The 22,829-nt window shown below is 44.6% G+C and overlaps 1 protein-coding gene across 1 annotated transcript in view; it reads right to left on the reverse strand.

The window, feature by feature from the left end:
• The window catches only part of LOC139382346 (contactin-5-like), a 313,518-nt gene extending 300,494 nt beyond the window's left edge, over positions 1-13,024 (reverse strand). Inside the window, exons 1-2 of the mRNA XM_071126317.1 lie at positions 12,844-13,024; positions 3,589-3,712 (exon numbers count right to left, since the gene is read on the reverse strand). Coding sequence (XP_070982418.1) covers positions 3,589-3,712; positions 12,844-13,009 — 290 coding nt within the window. The 5' untranslated portion in view covers positions 13,010-13,024. The remainder of the gene's footprint in view (positions 1-3,588; positions 3,713-12,843) is intronic.
• Positions 13,025-22,829: the final 9,805 nt, after the last annotated feature.

Genomic DNA, 22,829 nt, shown 5'->3' on the forward strand with positions numbered 1-22,829 from the left:
ATAGTGGTATGATAGGTGTTATTGTACAGGGTCAGCCATAGTCGTATGACAGGTTGTTTACAGGGTCAGCCATAGTAGTATGACAGGTTGTTTACAGGGTCAGCCATATAAGTATGACAGGTTGTTTACAGGGTCAGCCATAGTAGTATGACAGGTTGTTTACAGGGTCAGCCATATAAGTATGACAGGTTGTTTACAGGGTCAGCCATATAAGTATGACAGGTTGTTTACAGGGTCAGCCATAGTAGTATGATAGGTTGTGTCATGATGTTGCCCTGTTGGTGGAGGTTTATGACCCCCATAAATACCTTTCCTCCTTTTCTCTCCACAGTACAAATTAACTCTTGGAAAGCCCTTTGTTAAAATAGAGAGAGTATGGTAACATAAAAAGGTTGGGGGTAAAAAACTATATTTCTGTAATCCAACTAGTTGAAAGTGTCCGTTGGTACTTAAAGAATATGATGTCAGATCAGTTGGTGTTTGGGACATTAAATCTGATGATAGGACGACATACATTTTATATTGGAAAGTCATATTCTAGTTCAGATCAGATTCACATTGAATTGTTGTGCAATTTAAATGTTTAAATATGAAACTTCTTGAAAAGATTAAATGTAATTTTAGCTTCTAAATGAGATAATTGTTTTCATAAAGTAAACTATGCTCACTCAGTGGCCACACCCAAGTGAACAGACATTGGTTGAGAACTATGAAATACGCCCTAATCTCCCACAATACAAAAACCTGTTGACGGAAGTGAACTTCTTTAGGATAGGGGGCAGCATTTTCACTTTTGGATGAATAGCGTGCCCAGAGTAAACTGCCTCCTACTCAGTCCCAGATGCTAATATATGCATATTATTACTATTGGATAAAAAACACTCGGACGTTTCTAAAACTGTTTGAATTATGTCTGTGAGTATAACAGAACCTATATGGCAGGCAAAAACCTGAGACAAAATCCAAACAGGATGTGGGAAATCTGAGGTTTGTAGATTTTGATCTCAGCCCCTATCGAATACACAGTGCGATATGGGTTATTTTGCCTTCCTAAGGTTTCCACTAAAGATGGATTCTATACTTAGTTTGACAAGTTTCCTCGACCTGTAATATAACTTTTTGAACTTTTAGTCCGACTGGACCTGAATGCGCGTTTGGTTTTGTTTTCCAAATGCGCTAACAAAATAAGCTATTTTGACATAAATGATGGACATTATCGAACAAAACAAACATATTGTGGAACACCAATTCCTGGGAGTGCATTCTGATGAAGATCATCAAAGGCAAGTGAATATTTATAATGCTATTTTTGACTAATGTTGACTGCGCAACATGGCGGATATTTCTTTTGGCTGGTTTGGGCTGTGAGCGCCGTACTCAGATTATGCTTTTTCCGTAACGTTTTTTGAAATCTGACACAGCGGTTGCATGAAGGAGAAGTGTATCTAAAGTTCTATGCATAACACTGCAATTTTTATCAACATTTATAATGATTATTTCTGTGAATTCATGTGGCTCTCTGCACAATCACTGCATGTTTTAGAACTACTGAACGAAATGCGCCAATGTAAAATGAGATTTTTTATATAAATATGTATTTTATCGAACAAAACATACCTGTATTGTGTAACATGAAGTCCTATGACTGTCATCTGATGAACACATCAAAGGTTAGTGATACATTTTATCTCTATTTGTGCTTTTTGTGACTCCTCTCTTTGGCTGGAAAAATGGCTGGGTTTTTCTGTGGCTTGGAGGTAACCTAACATAATCGTTTGTGGAGCTTTCGCTGTAAAGCATTTTTGAAATCAGACACTGTGGCTGGATTAATGAGAATTGTATCTTTAAAATGGTGTAAAATACTGAGATTTCTGTTGATTTGTATTTGGCGCCCTGCAATTTCATTGGTTGTTGGCAAGGGGTTCCGCTATCATAGTAGTATGATAGGCTGTTTACTGGGTCAGCCATAGCAGTATGATAGGTGTTATCAATCTTTTTTTTAAGCTGTTGCGCAGCAACTCACTGCCGTCCTGAAGACAAACAATGTATAGGAAATGCTTCAGTCTGGTTTGAGACCCAATCATAGCACTGAGACTGCACTTGTGAAGGTGGTAAATGACATGCTAATGACGTCAGACCGAGGCTCTGCATCTGTCCTCGTGCTCCTAGAACTTAGAGCTGCTTTTGACACCATCGATCATCACATTCTTTTGGAGAGATTGGAAACCCAAATTGGTCTACACTGACAAGTTCTGGCCTGGTTTAGATCTTATCTGTCGGAAAGATATCAGTTTGTCTCTGTGGATGGTTTGTCAACTGTACATTTCGGTGTTCCTCAAGGTTCCGTTTTAGGACCAATATTGTTTTCACTATATATTTTACCTATTGGTGATGTCATTCGAAAACATAATGTTAACTTTCACTGCTATGCGGACGATACACAACAGTACATTAATGAAACATGGTGAAGCACAAACATTTCCCTCCCTGGAAACCTGTGTTTCAGACATAAGGAAGTGGATGGCGGCAAATGGTTTACTTTTAAACTCTGACAAAAAAGAGATGCTAGTTCTAGGTCCCAAGAAACAAAGAGATCTTCTGTTGGATCTGACAATTAATCTTGATGGTTGTACAGTCGTCTCAAATAAAACTGTGAAGGACCTCAGCGTTACTCTGGACCCTGATCTCTCTTTTGACGAACATATCAAGAATGTTTAAAGGACAGCTTTATTGCATCTACGTAACATTGCAAAAATCTGAAACTTTTTGAAACTTTCTGTCCAAAAATGATGCAGAAAAATGTATCCATACTTTAGTCACTTCTAGTTAAGACTACTGCAATGCTCTACTTTCCGGCTACCTAGACAAAGCACTAAATACACATCAGTTAGTGCTAAACACGGATGCTAGGTACAGGGTTAGAGACAGAGACAGAGTCATACCTGTATACAGGTACAGGGTTAGAGACAGAGACAGAGTCATACCTGTATGCAGGTGCAGGGTTAGAGACAGAGACATACCTATACAGGTACAGGGTTAGAGACAGAGATATACCTGTCTACAGGTACAGGGTTAGAGACAGAGACAGAGTCATACCTGTATGCAGGTGCAGGGTTCGAGACAGAGACATACCTGTATACAGGTACAGGGTTAGAGACAGAGACAGAGTCATACCTGTCTACAGGTACAGGGTTAGAGACAGAGACAGAGTCATACCTGTATACAGGTGCAGGGCTAGAGACAGAGACATACCTGTACACAGGTACAGGGTTAGAGACAGAGATATACCTGTCTACAGGTACAGGGTTAGAGACAGAGACAGAGTCATACCTGTATGCAGGTGCAGGGTTAGAGACAGAGACATACCTGTATACAGGTACAGGGTTAGAGACAGAGTCATACCTGTATACAGGTACAGGGTTAGAGACAGAGTCATACCTGTACACAGGTACAGGGTTAGAGACAGAGTCATACCTGAATACAGGTACAGGGTTAGAGACAGAGACAGAGTCATACCTGTATGCAGGTGCAGGGTTAGAGACAGAGACATACCTGTATACAGGTACAGGGTTAGAGACAGAGTCATACCTGTATGCAGGTGCAGGGTTGCCTCTGGCTTCACAGCTCATCATCACTTTCTTCTCCTCAGAGTGCAACGGAAAGATGGCGTCATCTGGTTCCTGGACAAACACTGGCCCAAACTCTTCCCTCGCTAAAACACGGAGAAGACAGAGAAGAGTTTGAGGGAGATACACATGTTGAAGAAGGTTGAAACGTCAAGAAGGTTGAAGAAGGTTGAAACGTCTGATGGTTTTAGGAGTTACACCAACACTACATAATTCAGTGTTAAATCAGATGATTTTAGAGGGAGTTACAACACTACATAATTCAGTGTTAAATCAGATGATTTTAGAAGGAGTTACAACACTACATAATTCAGTGTTACATCAGATGATTTTAGAGGGAGTTACAACACTACATAATTCAGAGTTACATCAGATGATTTTAGAGTTCGAACACTACATCATATTGTCTCTTCTCTGGTCATTGACCCCACATCATACTGTCTCTAGTCTCTAGTCATTGACCCCACATCATATTGTCTCTTCTCTGGTCATTGACCCCACATAATACTGTCTCTAGTCTCTAGTCATTGACCCCACATCTTCCTGTCTCTAGTCATTGACCCCACATCCTCATGTCTCCAGTCTCTGGTCATGGATCCCAAATCATCCTGTCTCTACTCATGGACCCCACATCATACTGTCTCTACTCTCTGGTCATTGACCCCACATCATCCTGTCTCTAGTCTCTGGCCATTGACTCCACATCATACTGTCTCTGGTCATTGACCCCACAGCATTCTGTCTCTAGTCATTGACACCACATCATACTGTCTCTAGTCATTGAACTCACGTCATACTGGCTCTAGTCTCTGGTCATTGACCCCACATCATACTGTCTCTAGTCGCTAGTCATTGACCCCACATCATACTGTCTCTAGTCTCTAGTCATTGACCCCACATCATATTGTCTCTTCTCTGGTCATTGACCCCACATCATACTGTCTCTAGTCTCTAGTCATTGACCCCACATCTTCCTGTCTCTAGTCATTGACCCCACATCCTTATGTCTCCAGTCTCTGGTCATTGACCCCAAATCAGCCTGTCTCTAGTCTCTGGTCATTGACCCCACATCATACTGTCTCTAGTCATTGACCCCACATCATACTGTCTCTAGTCTCTGGTCATTGACCCCACATCATACTGTCTCTGGTCATTGACCCCACATCATGCTGTCTCTAGTCATTGACCCCACATCATCCTGTCTCTAGTCATGGATCCCACATCATACTGTCTCTAGTCATTGACTCCACATCATACTGTCTCTAGTCATTGACCCCACATCATCCTCTCTAGTCATTGACCCCACATCATCCTGTCTATAGTCATTGACCCCAAATCATCCTGTCTCTAGTCATTGACCCCACATCATACTGTCTCTAGTCATTGACCCCACATCATACTGTCTCTAGTCATTGACCCCACATCATACTGTCTCTAGTCATTGACCCCACATCATCCTGTCTCTAATCTCTGGCCATTGACTCCACATCATACTGTCTCTAGTCTCTGGTCATTGACCCCACATCATACTGTCTCTAGTCATTGACCCCACATCATATTGTCTCTTCTCTGGTCATTGACCCCACATCATACTGTCTCTAGTCATTGACCCCACATCTTCCTGTCTCTAGTCATTGACCCCACATCCTTATGTCTCCAGTCTCTGGTCATTGACCCCAAATCATCCTGTCTCTAGTCTCTGGTCATTGACCCAACATCATACTGTCTCTAGTCATTGACCCCACATCATCCTGTCTCTAGTCTCTAGTCATGGACCCCACATCATACTGTCTCTAGTCATTGACCCCACATCATCCTGTCTATAGTCATTGACCCCAAATCATCCTGTCTCTAGTCATTGACCCCACATCATACTGTCTCTAGTCATTGACCACACATCATACTGTCTCTAGTCTCTGATCATTGACCCCACATCATACTGTCTCTAGTCATTGACCCCACATCATACTGTCTCTAGTCATTGACCCCACATCATCCTGTCTCTAATCTCTGGCCATTGACTCCGCATCATACTGTCTCTAGTCTCTGGTCATTGACCCCACATCATACTGTCTCTAGTCATTGACCCCACATCATATTGTCTCTTCTCTGGTCATTGACCCCACATCATACTGTCTCTAGTCATTGACCCCACATCTTCCTGTCTCTAGTCATTGACCCCACATCCTTATGTCTCCAGTCTCTGGTCATTGACCCCAAATCATCCTGTCTCTAGTCTCTGGTCATTGACCCAACATCATACTGTCTCTAGTCATTGACCCCACATCATCCTGTCTCTAGTCTCTAGTCATGGACCCCACATCATACTGTCTCTAGTCATTGACCCCACATCATCCTGTCTATAGTCAATGACCCCAAATCATCCTGTCTCTAGTCATTGACCCCACATCATACTGTCTCTAGTCATTGACCCCACATCATACTGCCTCTAGTCATTGACCACACATCATACTGTCTCTAGTCTCTGATCATTGACCCCACATCATACTGTCTCTAGTCATTGACCCCACATCATACTGTCTCTAGTCTCTAGTCATTGACCCCACATCATATAGTCTCTAGTCTCTGGTCAATGACCCCACATCATACAGTCTCTAATCTCTAGTCATTGACCCCATATCATCCTGTCTCTAGTCATTGACCACACATCATCCTGTCTCTAGTCTCTGGTCATTGACCCCACATCATGCAGTCTCTAGTCTCTGGTCATGGATCCCACATCATCCTGTCTCTAGTCATTGACCCCACATCATACTGTCTCTAGTCTCTAGTCATGGACCCCACATCATCCTGTCTCTAGTCTCTGGTCATTGACTCCACATCATACTGTCTCTAGTCTCTGGTCATTGACCCCACATCATTCTGTCTCTAGTCATTGACCCCACGTCATACTGGGTCTAGTCTCTGGTCATTGACCCCACATCATACTGTCTCTAGTCGCTAGTTATTGACCCCACATCATACTGTCTCTAGTCATTGACCCCACATCATCCTGTCTCTAATCTCTGGCCATTGACTCCACATCATACTGTCTCTAGTCTCTGATCATTGACCCCACATCATACTGTTTGTTTGGCAGCATGAGTGAAGGAGGCTTTGTTGGGAAATAGGAAGCCGATTCTAGATTACATTTTCGATTGGAGATGCTTAATGTGAGTCTGGAAGGAGAGTTTACAGTCTAACCAGACACCTAGGTATTTGTAGTTGTCCAAATATTCTAAATCAGAACCGTCCAGAGTAGTGATGCTAGTCGGACGGGCAGGAGCGGGCAGCAATCGGTTGAAGAGCATGCATTTAGTTTAACTAGCATTTAAACGAAGTTGGAGGCCACAGAAGGAGTGTTGCATGGCATTGAAACTCGTTTCGAGGTTTGTTAACACAGTGTCCAAAGAAGAGCCAGATGTATACAGAATGGTGTTGTCATGACGTTGCCCTCTTTGGGTACAGCAAGCCCCATCCCCCTCTCCCTGCCTCCACCTTGCCTCCTTCAACTAGGCTGCTGTGGTCAGAGAGAGGTCGTAAATTCCTGAGGAGAGGATCTCCTCATGGCCACACAGTATAGAGGTAGAGTGAATTTTCATAGAGAACAAAGGAATTTCTTCCACCCCACAGAACTTGAGGTTCGAACAATGTTTACGTTCCGGAGAAGGTATAAAAGATTGGTGAAGAATCCAGCTACGAACTGGTCCGTTTGTTACAACTTGGGGAAGCTCATGGGAGACGGTGTGGCCACATTACCATAACACTGTTTATATAATAGCCTCAGATATGAGGTTTACATCTAATTGTTGTATAAGATAAATGAAACTCCAATTTCCTTTTGAGTTAAACTAAATCAGAGGACCGCCCATGAGCCCAGTTAGGGTCAGGCATCCTGGCACAGCCCTTTTCTGCAATTCCGAATAAAACCCAAATTCTCAGAAGACCAGTACAAAGGTAGCAGACCATTGCTGAATGTTTTAACCATACCACGTGGTTAAACTCTTAGACTAACGATACCGACAGAATAAGAACAAGTCTTTGATATTAATTACTAGTCTGCAGCTAGGAATTCGCTGTCATTGAACGCGAAGAACGACAACCGCCGAAACATCCATTCTATAATGAAACTAATGAATGTCACTCTGAACCACAGAGAGAGAGAGAGAGAGAGAGCGAGCGAGAGAGAGGACGAAAACTCTCCAACAGAAAAAAACTTTTCAACAGCGATCAAGACGACAGACTGAACGTAAATATATGGTGGGGAGAACAAGTATTTGATAGGATTTTGCAGGTTTTCCTACTTACAAAGCATGTAGAGGTCTGTAATTGTTATCATAGGTACACTTCAACTGTGAGAGACGGAATATAAAACAAAAATCCAGAAAATCACATTGTATGATTTTTAAGTAATTAATTTGCATTAACAGGATTTCTGTTTGAAAAAGCTAGCCTCAGCTTTCCTAACTGGCTGTGTATATTGGTTCCTGACTTCCCTGAAAAGTTGCATATCACGGGGGCTATTTGATGCTAATGCAGAACGCTACAGGATATTTTTGTGCTGGTCAAGGGCAGTCAGGTCTGGGGTGAACCAAAGGCTATATCTGTTCTTAGTTCTATATTTTTGTAGACCTTGTGCAGGTCTAAGATGGAGAGGAAAGCACTTTTAAAGAGCAACCATCCTCTACTGACGGGATGAGGTCAATATCCTTCCAGAATACCCGGGCCTGTATCCTAGAAGGCAGGAGACAATGACGCAGTGATAGCTGAGATCCTGGTTGAAAACACGCAGGCAAAGAGGCAGTGATCGCTGAGATACTGGTTGAAGACAGCAGAGTTGTATTTAGAGGGCAAGTTGGTCAGGATGATATCTAAGATGGTTACGGATTTAGGGTTGTACCTGGTAGGTTCCTTGATAATTTGTGTGAGATTGAGGGCATCTAGCTTGGATTGTAGGATGGCCGGGGTGTTAAGCATAACACCTAACAGTATCAACTCTGAAGATAGATGGGGGCAATCAATTCACATATTGTGTCCAAGGTACAGCTGAAGCGGGTCTATAGAAAGTGGCAATGTTGAGAGACTTGTTTCTGGAAAGGTGTATTTTTAAAAGTAGAAGCTCGAATTGTTTGGGCACAGACCTGGATAGTATGACAAAACTCTGCAGACTCTCTCTGCAGTAGTTGCAACTCCGCCCCCTTTGGCAGTTCTATCTTGTAGGAAAATGTTAAAATATTAGTAGATTGACATGTCTTTATCTTCTCCAGAAACATGGATATATCTGGGACAGGATGGAGCTGACCAATATAGAAACCATGTGTTTGTTCCAGCTGTAGTCAGTCACAGACCAATATAGAAACCATGTGTTTGTTCCAGCTATAGTCAGTCACAGACCAATATAGAAACCATGTGTTTGTTCCAGCTATAGTCAGTCACAGACCAATATAGAAACCATGTGTTTGTTCCAGCTGTGGTCAGTCACAGACCAATATAGAAACCATGTGTTTGTTCCAGCTGTAGTCAGTCACAGACCAATATAGAAACCACGTGTTTGTTCCAGCTGTGGTCAGTCACAGACCAATATAGAAACCATGTGTTTGTTCCAGCTGTGGTCAGTCACAGACCAATATAGAAACCATGTGTTTGTTCCAGCTGTGGTCAGTCACAGACCAATATAGAAACCATGTGTTTGTTCCAGCTGTGGTCAGTCACAGACCAATATAGAAACCATGTGTTTGTTCCAGCTATGGTCAGTCACAGACCAATATAGAAACCATGTGTTTGTTCCAGCTATAGTCAGTCACAGACCAATATAGAAACCATGTGTTTGTTCCAGCTATAGTCAGTCACAGACCAATATAGAAACCATGTGTTTGTTCCAGCTGTAGTCAGTCACAGACCAATATAGAAACCACGTGTTTGTTCCAGCTATAGTCAGTCACAGACCAATATGGAAACCATGTGTTTGTTCCAGCTGTAGTCAGTCACAGACCAATATAGAAACCATGTGTTTGTTCCAGCTGTAGTCAGTCACAGACCAATGTAGAAACCATGTGTTTGTTCCAGCTGTGGTCAGTCACAGACCAATATAGAAACCACGTGTTTGTTCCAGCTGTGGTCAGTCGCAGACCAATATAGAAACCATGTGTTTGTTCCAGCTGTAGTCAGTCACAGACCAATGTAGAAACCATGTGTTTGTTCCAGCTGTAGTCAGTCACAGACCAATGTAGAAACCATGTGTTTGTTCCAGCTGTGGTCAGTCACAGACCAATGTAGAAACCATGTGTTTGTTCCAGCTGTAGTCAGTCACAGACCAATGTAGAAACCATGTGTTTGTTCCAGCTGTGGTCAGTCACAGTGTGCCTCCCTGGCTCCTAGGCTTCTGGAAATAAATACTTCCCTTTTTGACAAATCCATATTCTCTCTTCCTACAGTGACAAGAGTCCAGGGAGTCCAGGGAGTCCAGGGAGGGGCAGATATTGCCATGATCCCTCAATTTCACAGAGGGCAGGAACCGGGTCACTACATACTATCCACAGCCTATGATGGATAGGTGGGATTCATTTCCGGACTGACCGGGGATGCATCCGAAATGGCACCCCATTCCCCTTTGAGTGTACTCCTTTAGACCAGAGCCCTGGTAAAAAGTAGTGAGCATTTGTCAAATTTGTGCACTATATAGGGAACAGGATGCCATTCGGGATGCATCCCAGGTTCAAACCAAGCATCCATGGCCATGCAGTCTGAAGGTCCAAACCAAGCATCCATGGCCAGGCAGTCTGAAGGGCCAAACCAAGCATCCATGGCCAGACTAACGATACCGACAGAATAAGAACAAGTCTTTGATATTAATTACTAGTCTGCAGCTAGGAATTCGCTGTCATTGAACGCGAAGAACGACAACCGCCGAAACATCCATTCTATAATGAAACTAATGAATGTCACTCTGAACCACAGAGAGAGAGAGAGAGAGAGAGCGAGCGAGAGAGAGGACGAAAACTCTCCAACAGAAAAAAACTTTTCAACAGCGATCAAGACGACAGACTGAGCGTAAATATATGGTGGGGAGAACAAGTATTTGATAGGATTTTGCAGGTTTTCCTACTTACAAAGCATGTAGAGGTCTGTAATTGTTATCATAGGTACACTTCAACTGTGAGAGACGGAATATAAAACAAAAATCCAGAAAATCACATTGTTTGATTTTTAAGTAATTAATTTGCATTAACAGGATTTCTGTTTGAAAAAGCTAGCCTCAGCTTTCCTAACTGGCTGTGTATATTGGTTCCTGACTTCCCTGAAAAGTTCCAGCTGTGGTCAGTCACAGTGTGCCTCCCTGGCTCCTAGGCTTCTGGAAATAAATACTTCCCTTTTTGACAAATCCATATTCTCTCTTCCTACAGTGACAAGAGTCCAGGGAGTCCAGGGAGTCCAGGGAGGGGCAGATATTGCCATGATCCCTCAATTTCACAGAGGGCAGGAACCGGGTCACTACATACTATCCACAGCCTATGATGGATAGGTGGGATTCATTTCCGGACTGACCGGGGATGCATCCGAAATGGCACCCCATTCCCCTTTGAGTGTACTCCTTTAGACCAGAGCCCTGGTAAAAAGTAGTGAGCATTTGTCAAATTTGTGCACTATATAGGGAACAGGATGCCATTCGGGATGCATCCCAGGTTCAAACCAAGCATCCATGGCCATGCAGTCTGAAGGTCCAAACCAAGCATCCATGGCCAGGCAGTCTGAAGGGCCAAACCAAGCATCCATGGCCATGCAGTCTGAAGGGCCAAACCAAGCATCCATGGCCATGCAGTCTGAAGGGCCAAACCAAGCATCAATGGCCATGCAGTCTGAAGGGCCAAACCAAGCATCCATGGCCAGGCAGTCTGAAGGGCCAAACCAAGCATCCATGGCCATGCAGTCTGAAGGGCCAAACCAAGCATCCATGGCCATGCAGTCTGGAGGGCCAAACCAAGCATCCATGGCCATGCAGTCTGAAGGGCCAAACCAAACATCCATGGCCATGCAGTCTGAAGGGCCAAACCAAGCATCCATGGCCATGCAGTCTGAAGGGTCAAACCAAGCATCCATGGCCATGCAGTCTGGAGGGCCAAACCAAGCATCCATGGCCATGCAGTCTGAAGGGTCAAACCAAGCATCCATGGCCATGCAGTCTGAAGGGCCAAACCAAGCATCCATGGCCATGCAGTCTGAAGGGCAGGCAGAGACAGGGACGGAGCACCCCAATAGAGCTGTAGTAGTAACATCTGACTCTCACCCTGTAGAGGTGAATTTAATTTAAATGAATTGGGTAACAGAAGTATACAACAACATGTACATTGGGGCACCAGACTATAGCGCTTAAATGCATTAATTAAAACACTTGTTTTCAAAGTGGTCCTCGACGGGTTCATGTATTATTTCAAATCATTAAACAACTTTTAGCATTTGATTTAGATTGCCAAAGTTCCTGATGGGAAGGGGTTGTATTTCCTGGACTTGTAAGCATTTCACTGTTAGTCTACACCTGTTGTTTACCAAGCATGTGACAAATACATTTGATTTGACCAGTCCATTGGTTCCATTGTGACAGGAAAGCTCAATCAAACTATGTTAAAGTTATAGAAATAGATTTGGTGCGGCTAAAGTATAGTATAATACAATGGAACAAATGCAATTCTCCAAAGCAAACCCTTACGATCTGGTATCTTTCTGATTTAGAAGATTCCACAACTATTGTATCCCTGCCAGGTCTAACTGATGAAAGCACAGTAACTGCAATCAAATGTGGTATTATGGGCACAGTAATGGCAGAATAACTGTAGTGTACTGCAGTTTAACTGCAGTTATACTGCACTCCACTACAACATTACTGCAGTAAGAAAAGGCTGTAGTTTTGGATGCAGTATTTGAATACTGCAGTTATACTGCACTCTGACTACAATTATATTACAGTGTACTGCAGTTATATTGCACTCTGACCGCAATCTTTTTTCGTAAGGGACTGACTGATGTTGGCTACTGTATTCCTCCTGGGAGTTGAGCAGACTGAGTGTTAGGTCTGTCTGACTGACTGACTGTCTGACCTTGCTAGTCTATTCCTCCTGGGAGCTGAACAGACTGAGGTTTAGGTCTGTCTGACTGTCTGACCTTGCTAGTGTATTCCTCCTGGGAGCTGAACAGACTGAGGGTTAGGGTTGGTCTGACTGACCTTGGCTACTGTATTCCTCCTGGGAGCTGAGCAGACTGGGGGCAGACAGGTGATGGTTGGAGAAGGATGCCGGCGAGTCAGGAGTCAAAATCCCTACACCGTGGTCATGTCTGTGTCGAAGCTGTGGCCGTGAACTTAGCAGTGACGACGAGCTGTCCGGTTTCATTCTCAACACTGCTGCGTATGATACTTGCCTCCATGCTACAGTTTTGGAAAAATCTGCAACACATAGAAGGAGGGAATATGAAGTGAATTACATTTGAGTGGCTTATTTACCTGACACTGTGCAACATACAGTGTATATTTTTCTAAAACGTTTTTCTAAATACTGTGCGTTACACGCTGATCAGTTTCACTTGTCCTTGTTATTGTCTCCATCCCCTCCAGGTGTCACTTGTTATCCCTGGTGTATTTATCCCCGGTGTATTTATCCCCGTGTTTCCTGTCTCTCTGTGCCAGTTCGTCTTGTATGTCTTGTATCCAAGTCAACCAGAGTGTTTTTCCCCATGCTCCTGGTTTTCCTATTCCATTTTTCTAGTCCTCCCGGTTTTGACCCTTGCCTGTTTCCTGGACTTAATCCACCTGCCTGACCATTCTGCCTGCCCTGACCTCAAGCCTGCTCGACTCACTCTACCTCTGAACTGGTTTTGACTTTTTCCCTGTCCATGACCATTCTCTTGCCTACCCCTTTTGGATATATCAAAGACTCAAACCATCTGCCTCCTGTGTCTGCATCTGGGTCTTGCCTTGTGCCCTGACAATGGGTTGTATAACAGCATGTATCCATTTTAAGTGGAAACTACAGATGTCTGGCCTATCCAATCATTTTACATGATGTTTCCATAGCCTCAACTCACTTGGTCTTCCAAAGATTACTTTAACAACAAGAGAATACCAAAGTCTGATATTTATCAAAGCCCCATTAAACAATTAAAACTATTCATAAAATGTCTGTCTGGTGCACTAAAAAGTCTGTGGGGAAGGTTTGACAACTGACAGAGACCATATGGTCAGAAGGTTGTTGATACCTTGTGGGCACAACTAGCAGTAAGTAGATATTATTTTATTTCTCTAGAGAGATTGACAACAGTCATAAAATAATTGAAGTACTTCTTTCCCAGGCAGACGGGGACATCTCTCCTCCACCAGGCACATCTCTCCTCCACCAGGCACATCTCTCCTCCACCAATCACATCTCTCCCCCACCAGTCACATTTCTCCTCCACCAGGCACATCTCTTCTCCACCAGTCACATCTCTCCTCCGCCAGGCACATCTCTCATCCGCCAGGCACATCTCTTCTCCACCAGTCACATCTCTCCTCCACCAGGCACATCTCTCCTCCTCCAATCACATCTCTCCCCCACCAGTCACATCTCTCCTCCACCAGGAACATCACCAGTCACATCTCTCCTCCACCAGGCACATCTCTCCTCCACAGGCACATCACCAGTCACATCTCTCCTCCACCAATCACAACTCTCCTCCGGCAGGCACATCTCTCCTCCGGCAGGCACATCTCTCATCCGCCAGTCACATTTCTCATCCGCCAGTCACATCTCTCCTCCACCAGGCACATCTCTCCTCCACCAATCACATCTCTCCTCCGCCAGTCACATCTCTCCTCCACCAGTCACATCTTTCCTCCGCCAGTCACATTTCTCCTCCGCCAGTCACATCTCTCCTCCGCCAGGCACATCTCTCCTCCGCCAGGCACATCTCTCCTCCGCCAGTCACATGTATGGTCTTTTCTGTATTGACCTCAGAGATCACTGTTTTACAGCCTGTATTTGTAATGGCTGCTCAGTGAAATGTTATATTTGATCCTTTATTTAACTAGGCAAGTCAATTAAGAAAAAAAGTATTATTTACAACGAAGGCCTACCAAGAGGTAGGCCTTGCGAAAGTATTCGGCCCCCTTGAACTCTGCGACCTTTTGCCACATTTCAGGCTTCAAACATAAAGATATAAAACTGTATTTTTTTGTGAAGAATCAACAACAAGTAGGACACAATCATGAAGTGGAACAACATTTATTGGATATTTCAAACTTTTTGAACAAATCAAAAACTGAAAAATTGGCCGTGCAAAATTATTCAGCCCCTTTACTTTCAATGCAGCAAACTCTCTCCAGAAGTTCAGTGAGGATCTCTGAATGATCCAATGTTGACCTAAATGACTAATGATGATAAATACAATCCACCTGTGTGTAATCAAGTCTCCGTATAAATGCACCTGCACTGTGAAAGTCTCAGAGGTCCGTTAAAAGCGCAGAGAGCATCATGAAGAACAAGGAACACACCAGGCAGGTCCGAGATACTGTTGTGAAGAAGTGTAAAGCCGGATTTGGATACAAAAAGATTTCCCAAGCTTTAAACATCCCAAGGAGCACTGTGCAAGCGATAATATTGAAATGGAAGGAGTATCAGACCACTGCAAATCTACCAAGACCTGGCCGTCCCTCTAAACTTTTAGCTCATACAAGGAGAAGACTGATCAGAGATGCAGCCAAGAGGCCCATGATCACTCTGAATGAACTGCAGAGATCTACAGCTGAGGTGGGAGACTCTGTCCATAGGACAACAATCAGTCGTATATTGCACAAATCTGGCCTTTATGGAAGAGTGGCAAGAAGAAAGCCATTTCTTAAAGATATCCATAAAAAGTGTTGTTTAAAGTTTGCCACAAGCCACCTGGGAGACACACCAAACATGTGGAAGAAGGTGCTCTGGTCAGATGAAACCAAAATTGAACTTTTTGGCAACAATGCAATACGTTATGTTTGGCGTAAAAGCAACACAGCTCATCACCCTGAACACACCATCCCCACTGTCAAACATGGTGGTGGCAGCATCATGGTTTGGGCCTGCTTTTCTTCAGCAGGGACAGGGAAGATGGTTAAAATTGATGGGAAGATGGATGGAGCCAAATACAGGACCATTCTGGAAGAAAACCTGATGGAGTCTGCAAAAGACCTGAGACTGGGACGGAGATTTGTCTTCCAACAAGACAATGATCCAAAACATAAAGCAAAATCTACAATGGAATGGTTAAAAAATAAACATATCCAGGTGTTAGAATGGCCAAGTCAAAGTCCAGACCTGAATCCAATCGAGAATCTGTGGAAAGAACTGAAAACTGCTGTTCACAAATGCTCTCCATCCAACCTCACTGAGCTCGAGCTGTTTTGCAAGGAGGAATGGAAAAACATTTCAGTCTCTCGATGTGCAAAACTGATAGAGACATACCTCAAGCGACTTACAGCTGCAATCGCAGCAAAAGGTGGCGCTACAAAGTATTAACTTAAGGGGGCTGAATAATTTTGAACGCCCAATTTTTCAGTTTTTGATTTGTTAAAAAAGTTTGAAATATCCAATAAATGTCGTTCCACTTCATGATTGTGTCCCACTTGTTGTTGATTCTTCACAAAAAAATACAGTTTTATATCTTTATGTTTGAAGCCTGAAATGTGGCAAAAGGTTGCAAAGTTCAAGGGGGCCGAATACTTTCGCAAGGCACTGTAAAAGGCCTCCTGTGGGGACTGGGGCTGGGATTAAAAATACAATTGTAAGACAAAACACACATTGTGACAATAGAGACACCACAACACTACATAAAGAGAGACCTAAGACAACAACACAGCATGGTAGAAACACCACATGACAACACAGCATGGTAGAAACACAACATGGTAGAAACACCACATGACAACACAGCATGGTAGAAACACAACATGGTAGAAACACCACATGACAACACAGCGTAGTAGCAACACAGCATGGTAGCAACACAGCATCATAGCACAGCAGTATCAGCACACTTCGACTCCCTAACCATACTCCACTTGAACAACACAATGGAATAAATCACGGTTCACCAGAAGAGATTTACAAAAAACCTTAGTAAAAGGTGACCCTTTTAGCTAATTAAGTTAAGGATTGTCTTGATAATTGAATTAATCGAATGTAACATTATTTTTAGATTCAAGTCCATTTGAAAAAGTCAGTTCTGACACATCAATAAAGAAAAACAAAACAAGCCACTATGTTTGTACGAGTGGAAATAATATCATATATAATAAATATATATGCCATTTAGAAAAACACTTTAACCTAAGCATCTATCTTACGTATAGGTAGTCCCAGGAATTGAACCCACTATTCTGGTGTTGCAAACCCCATGCTCTACCAACTGAGCTACAGAGGATAACAATAAAAGTAAATTAGAAGAAAAAAAAATAACGATACTGCATGCAGGGGGGAAAAAACTGCAAAGAATGAGCGGTTGAGAGAATGTCTAATCAAACTGACTGAAAGGTTGATCAGATTATCTAATCAAACTGACTGAAAGATTGATCAGACTGTCTAATCAAACTGACTGAAAGGTTGATCAGACTGTCTAATCAAACTGGCTGAAAGGTTGATCAGACTGTCTAATCAAACTGACTGAAAGGTTGATCAGACTGTCTAATCAAACTGGCTGAAAGGTTGATCAGACTGTCTAATCAAACTGAATGAAAGGTTGATCAGACTGTCTAATCAAACTGACTGAAAGGTTGATCAGACTGTCTAATCAAACTGACTGAAAGGTTGATCAGATTGTTTACCCAGGGGTTTACTTCTCCCTTTCGGATAAAGTATGTTAAAAGATCATAACGGTGAGCTCCTGTCTGCTCTGGAAAAAAACTACCGCTCTCTGAAAATGTAAAGTAGACCATAACTCTACATCTTCATAATTGCATTAAGGCTTAATCAACATGCAGTGGGTATTTCATATACCAGGAAACTTGAACGAGGAAGGGCAAGCGAGAATCTATTTAAAATTAAAGATGTCTTTGCGTTTGACAGTGGATAAGCAGAGAATTTGTTATTTGAACAGGAGCCAATTAGTTACCTGCTGCACACAGAGCTAACTGACAACTTCATTAAATAGTGCCCGCAAAACACCAGTCTCAATGTCAACAGTGAAGAGGCGACTCCGGGATGCTGGCCTTCTAGACAGAGTTCCTCTGTCCAGTGTTTGTTATTTTTCCCACCTTAATCTTCTATTTTTATTGGCCAGTCTGAGATATGGCTCATTCTTTGCAACTCTGCCTAGAAGGCCAGCATCCTGGAGTCACCTCTTCACTGTTGACGTTGAGACTAGTGTTTTGCGGGTACTATTTAATGAAGCTGCCAGTTGAGGACTTGTTTCTCAAACTAGACACTCTAATGAGCATCTCCTCTTGCTCAGTTGTGCACCGGGGCCTCCCACTCCTCTTTCTACTCTGGTTATAGCCAGTTTGCGCTGTTCTGTGAAGGGAGTAGTACAAAGCGTTGTAAGAGATCTTCAGTTTCTTGGCAATTTCTCACATAGAATAGCCTTCATTTCTCAGAACAAGAATAGACTGAAGAGTTTCAGAAGAAAGTTATTTGTTTGTGGCCATTTTGAGGCTGTAATCGAACCCACAAATGCTGATGCTCCAGAAACTCAATTAATCTAAAGAAGGCTAGTTTTACAGTTTTCAGCTGTGCTAACATAATTGCAAAAAATGTTTTTCTAATGATCAATTAGCCTTTGAAAATGATCAACTTGGATTAGCTAAAACAACGTGCCATTGTAACACAGGAGTGATGGTTGCTGATAATGGGCCACTGTACTCGTTTACAACATTAACAATGTCTACACTGTATTTCTGATCCATTTGATGTTATTTTAATGGACACATTTGTTTTGCTTTTCTTTCAAAAACAAGGACATTTCTAAGTGACCCCAAACGTTTGAACGGTAGTATACATCAGAGCTGAGTCCAACAGTAGAGATACTGTGGATGGATCAGACAGAGTCACAGAGACAATTATTAAACCTTGGCTTACCTGGGCTTCCGAGTGGCGCATCAGTCTAAGGCACTGCATCTCAGTGCTAGAGGTGCCACTACAGACACCCTGTTTTGAATCCATTCTGTATCACAACCGGATGTGATTGGGCGTCCCATAGGGCGGCACACAATTAGCCCAGTGTCGTCCGGGTTTGGCCAGTGTAGGCCACCATTGTAAATACAATTGTGTTCGTAACTGACTTGCCTAGTTAATTTAAAAAAGTATATAAAAAATAAACGAATAAAAACTCTGCCTAACTTATTGCCTGCCTAACAGCTTGCCTGCCTGCCTAGCAGCCTAACTGCCTAACTAGCAGCCTAACTGCTTGCCTGCCAGCCTACCTAGCAACCTAACTGCTTGCCTGCCTGCCTAGCTGCCTAACTGCTTGCCTAGCAGCCTAACTGCCTACCTAGCAGCCTAACTGCCTACCTAGCAGCCTAACTGCTTGCCTGCCTGCCTAGCTGCCTAACTGCTTGCCTAGAAGCCTAACTGCCTACCTAGCAGCCTAACTGCCTACCTAGCAGCCTAACTGCTTGCCTGCCTGCCTAGCTGCCTAACTGCTTGCCTAGCAGCCTAACTGCCTACCTAGCAGCCTAACTGCCTACCTAGCAGAGCCTAACTGCCTACCTAGCAGCCTAACTGCTTGCCTAGCAGCCTAACTGCCTACCTAGCAGCCTAACTGCTTGCCTGACTGCCTACCTAGCAGCCTAACTGCTTGCCTGCCTGCCTGCCTAACTGCTTGCCTGTCTGCCTGCCTAACTGCTTGCCTGCCTGCCTAGCAGCCTAACTGCCTACCTAGCAGCCTAACTGCTTGCCTAGTAGCCTAACTGCGTACATAGCAGCCTAACTGCCTACCTAGCAGCCTAACTGCCTACCTAGCAGCCTAACTGCCTACCTAGCAGCCTAACTGCTTGCCTGCCTGCCTAGCAGCCTAACTGCTTGCCTAGTAGCCTAACTGCCTACCTAGCAGCCTAACTGCTTGTCTGCCAGCCTACCTAGCAGCCTAACTGCTTCCCTGCCTGCCTAACTGCTTCCCTGCCTGCCTGCCTAACTGCTTGTATGCCTAACTGCTTACCTAGCAGCCTAACTGCTTGCCAGCCTAACTGCCTACCTAGCAGCCTAACTGCTTGCCTGCCTAACTGCTTGCCTAGCAGCCTAACTGCCTGCCTAGCCCTAGCAGCCTAACTGCCTACCTAACAGCCTAACTGCTCCCCTGCCTGCCTACCTAGCAGCCTAACTGCTTGTCTGCAAGCCTATCTTAACTGCTTGCCTGCCTGCCTGCCTGCCTAACTGCTTGCCTGCCTGTCTGCCTAGCAGCCTAACTGCAAGCCCAGCAGCATTCCTAGCAGCCTCGCTGCCTGCCTAGCAGCCTAACTGCCTGCCTAGCAGCCTAACTGCCTGCCTGGCAGCTAACTGCCTACCTAGCAGCCTAACTGCTTCCCTGCCTGCCTAACTGCTTCCCTGCCTGCCTGCCTAACTGCTTGCCTAGCAGCCTAACTGCTTGCCTGCCTAACTGCCTACATAGTAGCCTAACTGCCTGCCTGGCAGCCTAACTGCTTCCGTGTCTGCCTAACTGCTTCCCTGCCTGCCTGTCTATCTGCTTGTCTGCTTAACTGCTTGCCTAGCAGCCTAACTGCTTGCCTAGCAGCATAACTGCTTGCCTAGCAGCCTAACTGCTTGCCTAGCAGCCTAACTGCTTGCCTGCCTAACTGCCTACATAGTAGCCTAACTGCCTGCCTGGCAGCCTAACTGCTTCCGTGTCTGCCTGTCTATCTGCTTGTCTGCTTAACTGCTTGCCTAGCAGCCTAACTGCTTGCCTAGCAGCCTAACTGCTTGCCTAGCAGCCTAACTGCTTGCCTAGCATACTAACTGCTTGCCTAGCATACTAACTGCTTGCCTGCCTAACTGCTTGCCTAGCAGCATAACTGCTCCCCCGCCTGCCTACCTAGCAGCCTAACTGCTTGTCTGCCAGCCTGTCTAACTGCTTGCCTGCCTAACTGCTTGCCTGCCTGCCTGCCTAGCAGCCCAACTGCCTGCCTAGCAGCCTAACTGCTTGCCTAGCAGGCTAACTGCTTGCCTGCCTGCCAACCTACCTAGCAGCCTAACCGCTTGCCTGCCTGCCAACCTACCTAGCAGCCTAACTGCTTGCCTGCCTGCCAACCTACCTAGAAGCCTAACCGCTTGTCTGCCTGCCTATCTGCTTGCCTGCCTGCCTAACTGCTTGCCTGCCTGCCTAGCAGCCTAACTGCTTGCCTAGCAGCCTAACTGCTTGCCTAGCAGCCTAACTGCTTGCATGCCTGACTACCTAGCAACCTAACTGCTTGCCTGCCAGACTGCCTAACTGCTTGCCTGCCAGACAGCCTAACTGCCTACAAAGCAGTTTAACTGCCTACATAGCAGCCTAACTGCCTGCCTAGCAGCCTAACTGCTTGCCTACCTAGCAGTCTAACTGCCTCCCTAGCAGCCTAACTGCTTGCCTGCCTGACTATCTAGCAACCTAACTGCTTGCCTGCCAGACTGCCTTCTTAGCAGCCTAACTGCCTACCTAGCAGCCTAACTGCTTGTCTGCCTGCATAACTGCTTAACTGCATGCCTAGCGTCCTAACTGCTTGCCTGCCTGCCTAGCAGCCTAACTGCTTGCCTGCCTGCCTACCTAGCAGCCTAACTGCTTACCTGCCTAACTACTTGCCTGCCTGCCTGTCTAACTGCTTGCCTGCCTGCCTAGAAGAATAACTGCCTGCCTAGCAGCCTAGCTGCCTACCTAGCAGCCTAACTGCTTGCCTATTAGCATAACTTCCTGCCTAGCAGCCTAACTGCCTGCCTAGCAGCCTAACTGCCTGCCTAGCAGCCTAACTGCCTGCCTAGCAGCCTAACTGCATGCCTGTTAGTATAACTGCCTGCCTAGCACCCTAACTGCCTGCCTAGCAGCCTAACTGCCTACCTAGTAGCCTAACTGCTTGCCTAGCAGCCTAACTGCTTGCCTAGCAGCCTAACTGCTTGCCTAGCAGCCTAACTGCTTGCCTATCAGCCTAACTGCCTACCTAGCAGCCTAACTGCCTGCCTGCTTGCCTAACTGCTTGCCTGCCTGCCTAGCAGCCTAACTGCCTACCTAGCAGCCTAACTGCCTGCCTGCTTGCCTAACTGCTTGCCTGCCTGCCTACCTGCTGGCTGTGGACATCAGTGTGAAACATTAATTTAAATAACATACTGTAAGCAGGTGAGACGTGGGCTCAAGTAGATGGACATGATTAGCCACAGCCCGGTAAGATTAATGAACACCTTTACTGGGAGATTATATTGACTGAAGCTGACTATGCTTGAGACCATTTATTCACTGGCATATCATTACAGATAGAACTATCCATACATCATATGCAATAACCCCCCACCACCTTCCTCGCGCTCCCCTTCCCCTCCCTTCAGAGCAAAGCTGACATCCTACTAAACCATTTCCTTTGATCCTTAACTCACCAAATGATCCTCGCTTCAACCTTTTACAAATGCAACAGTGAAGTTAGAAATAAAATTCAGTTTTGGCACGGTGATATTAGTAGGAATATGCTGGGGCATTTCGCTACACTCGCAATAACATTTGCTATCCATGTGTATGTGACCAATAACATTTGATTTGATTTGATTTGAAGGTTATAGACATGGACAGCCGCAGTATAGTGGTATACTGGTGCTCCGATAGAGGTCTAAAGTATAGTGGTGCTCCCATAGTGCTCTACATTATAGTGGTGCTCCCATAGTGGTCTACAGTATAGTGGTGTAGGGATCCTCCCATGGTGATATATAGTATAGTGGTGTAGTGGTGCTCCGATAGTGGTCTACAGTATAGTGGTGCTCCCATTGTGCTCTACAGTATAGTGGTGCTCCCATAGTGCTCTACAGTATAGTGGTGCTCCCATAGTGGTTTACAGTAAAGTGGTGTTCCCATAGTGCTCTACAGTGTAGTGGTGCTCCCATAGTGGTCTACAGTATAGTGGTGCCCCCATAGTGCTCTACAGTATAGTGGCGTAGTGGTGCTCCCATAGTGCTCTACAGTATAGTGTTGCTCCCATAGTGATATACAGTATAGTGGTGCTCCCATAGTGGTCTACAGTAGAGTAGTGCTCTACAGTATAGT

Source organism: Oncorhynchus clarkii, chromosome 24 (assembly GCF_045791955.1).
Source record: "Oncorhynchus clarkii lewisi isolate Uvic-CL-2024 chromosome 24, UVic_Ocla_1.0, whole genome shotgun sequence".
Classification (NCBI taxonomy): Eukaryota; Metazoa; Chordata; class Actinopteri; order Salmoniformes; family Salmonidae; genus Oncorhynchus; species Oncorhynchus clarkii.